This window comes from Camelina sativa, chromosome 19 (genome assembly GCF_000633955.1).
Source record: "Camelina sativa cultivar DH55 chromosome 19, Cs, whole genome shotgun sequence".
In the NCBI taxonomy this organism is placed as follows: domain Eukaryota; kingdom Viridiplantae; phylum Streptophyta; class Magnoliopsida; order Brassicales; family Brassicaceae; genus Camelina; species Camelina sativa.
Window position 1 is genome coordinate 7,104,415 of NC_025703.1, and position 1,309 is coordinate 7,105,723.

General features: G+C 36.8%; 1 protein-coding gene across 1 annotated transcript in view; it reads right to left on the reverse strand.

Moving 5' to 3' along the window:
* LOC104765289 (bidirectional sugar transporter SWEET2-like) overlaps positions 21-1,309 on the reverse strand; it is a gene marked incomplete in the record, with an annotated part of 3,237 nt that continues 1,948 nt past the window's right edge. The window contains 3 exon segments of the mRNA XM_010488978.2: positions 21-403; positions 493-612; positions 702-860. Coding sequence (XP_010487280.1) covers positions 287-403; positions 493-612; positions 702-860 — 396 coding nt within the window.

Consider the following 1,309-nt stretch of genomic DNA (forward strand, 5'->3'; position numbering starts at 1 on the left):
AAAAAAAAAAAAAAAAAAAAAAAAAAAAAACAATATATGGACAAAGGTTGTTCTTCAAATCGAACAAAACCCACAATAGTGAATCTGTCATTTGTCTTCAGATAATCTTCAGCAATTTTGAGCCATCAAAACTGGAAAAAAATCTCCATCCTTGGATCATGACCAGAAGCGAGAGGATAAATTGCACGCCATGAGAGAAGGAAAGCCGCGGTAGATATGGTTACAAGAAGCTACACAAAGTAGACAACAACAATAACAACAAATAATTCAAATCTTTGTGCTAATTTCACACATAAGAAACAATCAGAGGCTCTTTTGTTTCTTCTGCTATAGAATTCCTGTGGTAGTAACAGTACAAAGCCAGCTGCACTATACCAAGAATAGTTCCTATTCCATTTGGTATCTGAGTTGAGAAAAAAGAAACAAGTTTTGTTAGTACTCCAAAATGAGGAAAACACAAATTGCAATAGCAATTATTGTAGAGTAACTTACATAAACAAAGGCGTCCCAGTTGAATAACCCGTAAAGTAAGAAGGAAGCACTCATCAAGAAAGTCGATAGAGAGAGATAAAAAGGCATAAACTCAACGCTCTTAGTCCGTATCACTAGTTTCTACAAAGAGCAGACATGTCAGGCAATCAAGAACTTAGCTGCACATTTTGAAATGATTTGTTGACATTTTTAATTTTTGGGAAACTTACGATAACAAACAAAGGTGAGGCAGACATCGAGACAAGAGAACCGCAGCTCAAGAACCCGACAAAGTACCATCGTGTGAGCTGGTCAGGAATCTGCAAACTTCCAGCTACAATCAATCCAACCACAGCAAACACCACAAAAAGCAAACCAAGCATCTTCATCTGCCATGATCAAAAATGTTGATTAGCTAGAGTTACTAAAGAAACACGATTTTTTTTTTGGCAAAGAGCATACAAGGTCAGGCAATCAAAAGAAACCTNGAAACAAGTTTTGTTAGTACTCCAAAATGAGGAAAACACAAATTGCAATAGCAATTATTGTAGAGTAACTTACATAAACAAAGGCGTCCCAGTTGAATAACCCGTAAAGTAAGAAGGAAGCACTCATCAAGAAAGTCGATAGAGAGAGATAAAAAGGCATAAACTCAACGCTCTTAGTCCGTATCACTAGTTTCTACAAAGAGCAGACATGTCAGGCAATCAAGAACTTAGCTGCACATTTTGAAATGATTTGTTGACATTTTTAATTTTTGGGAAACTTACGATAACAAACAAAGGTGAGGCAGACATCGAGACAAGAGAACCGCAGCTCAAGAACCCGACAAAGTACC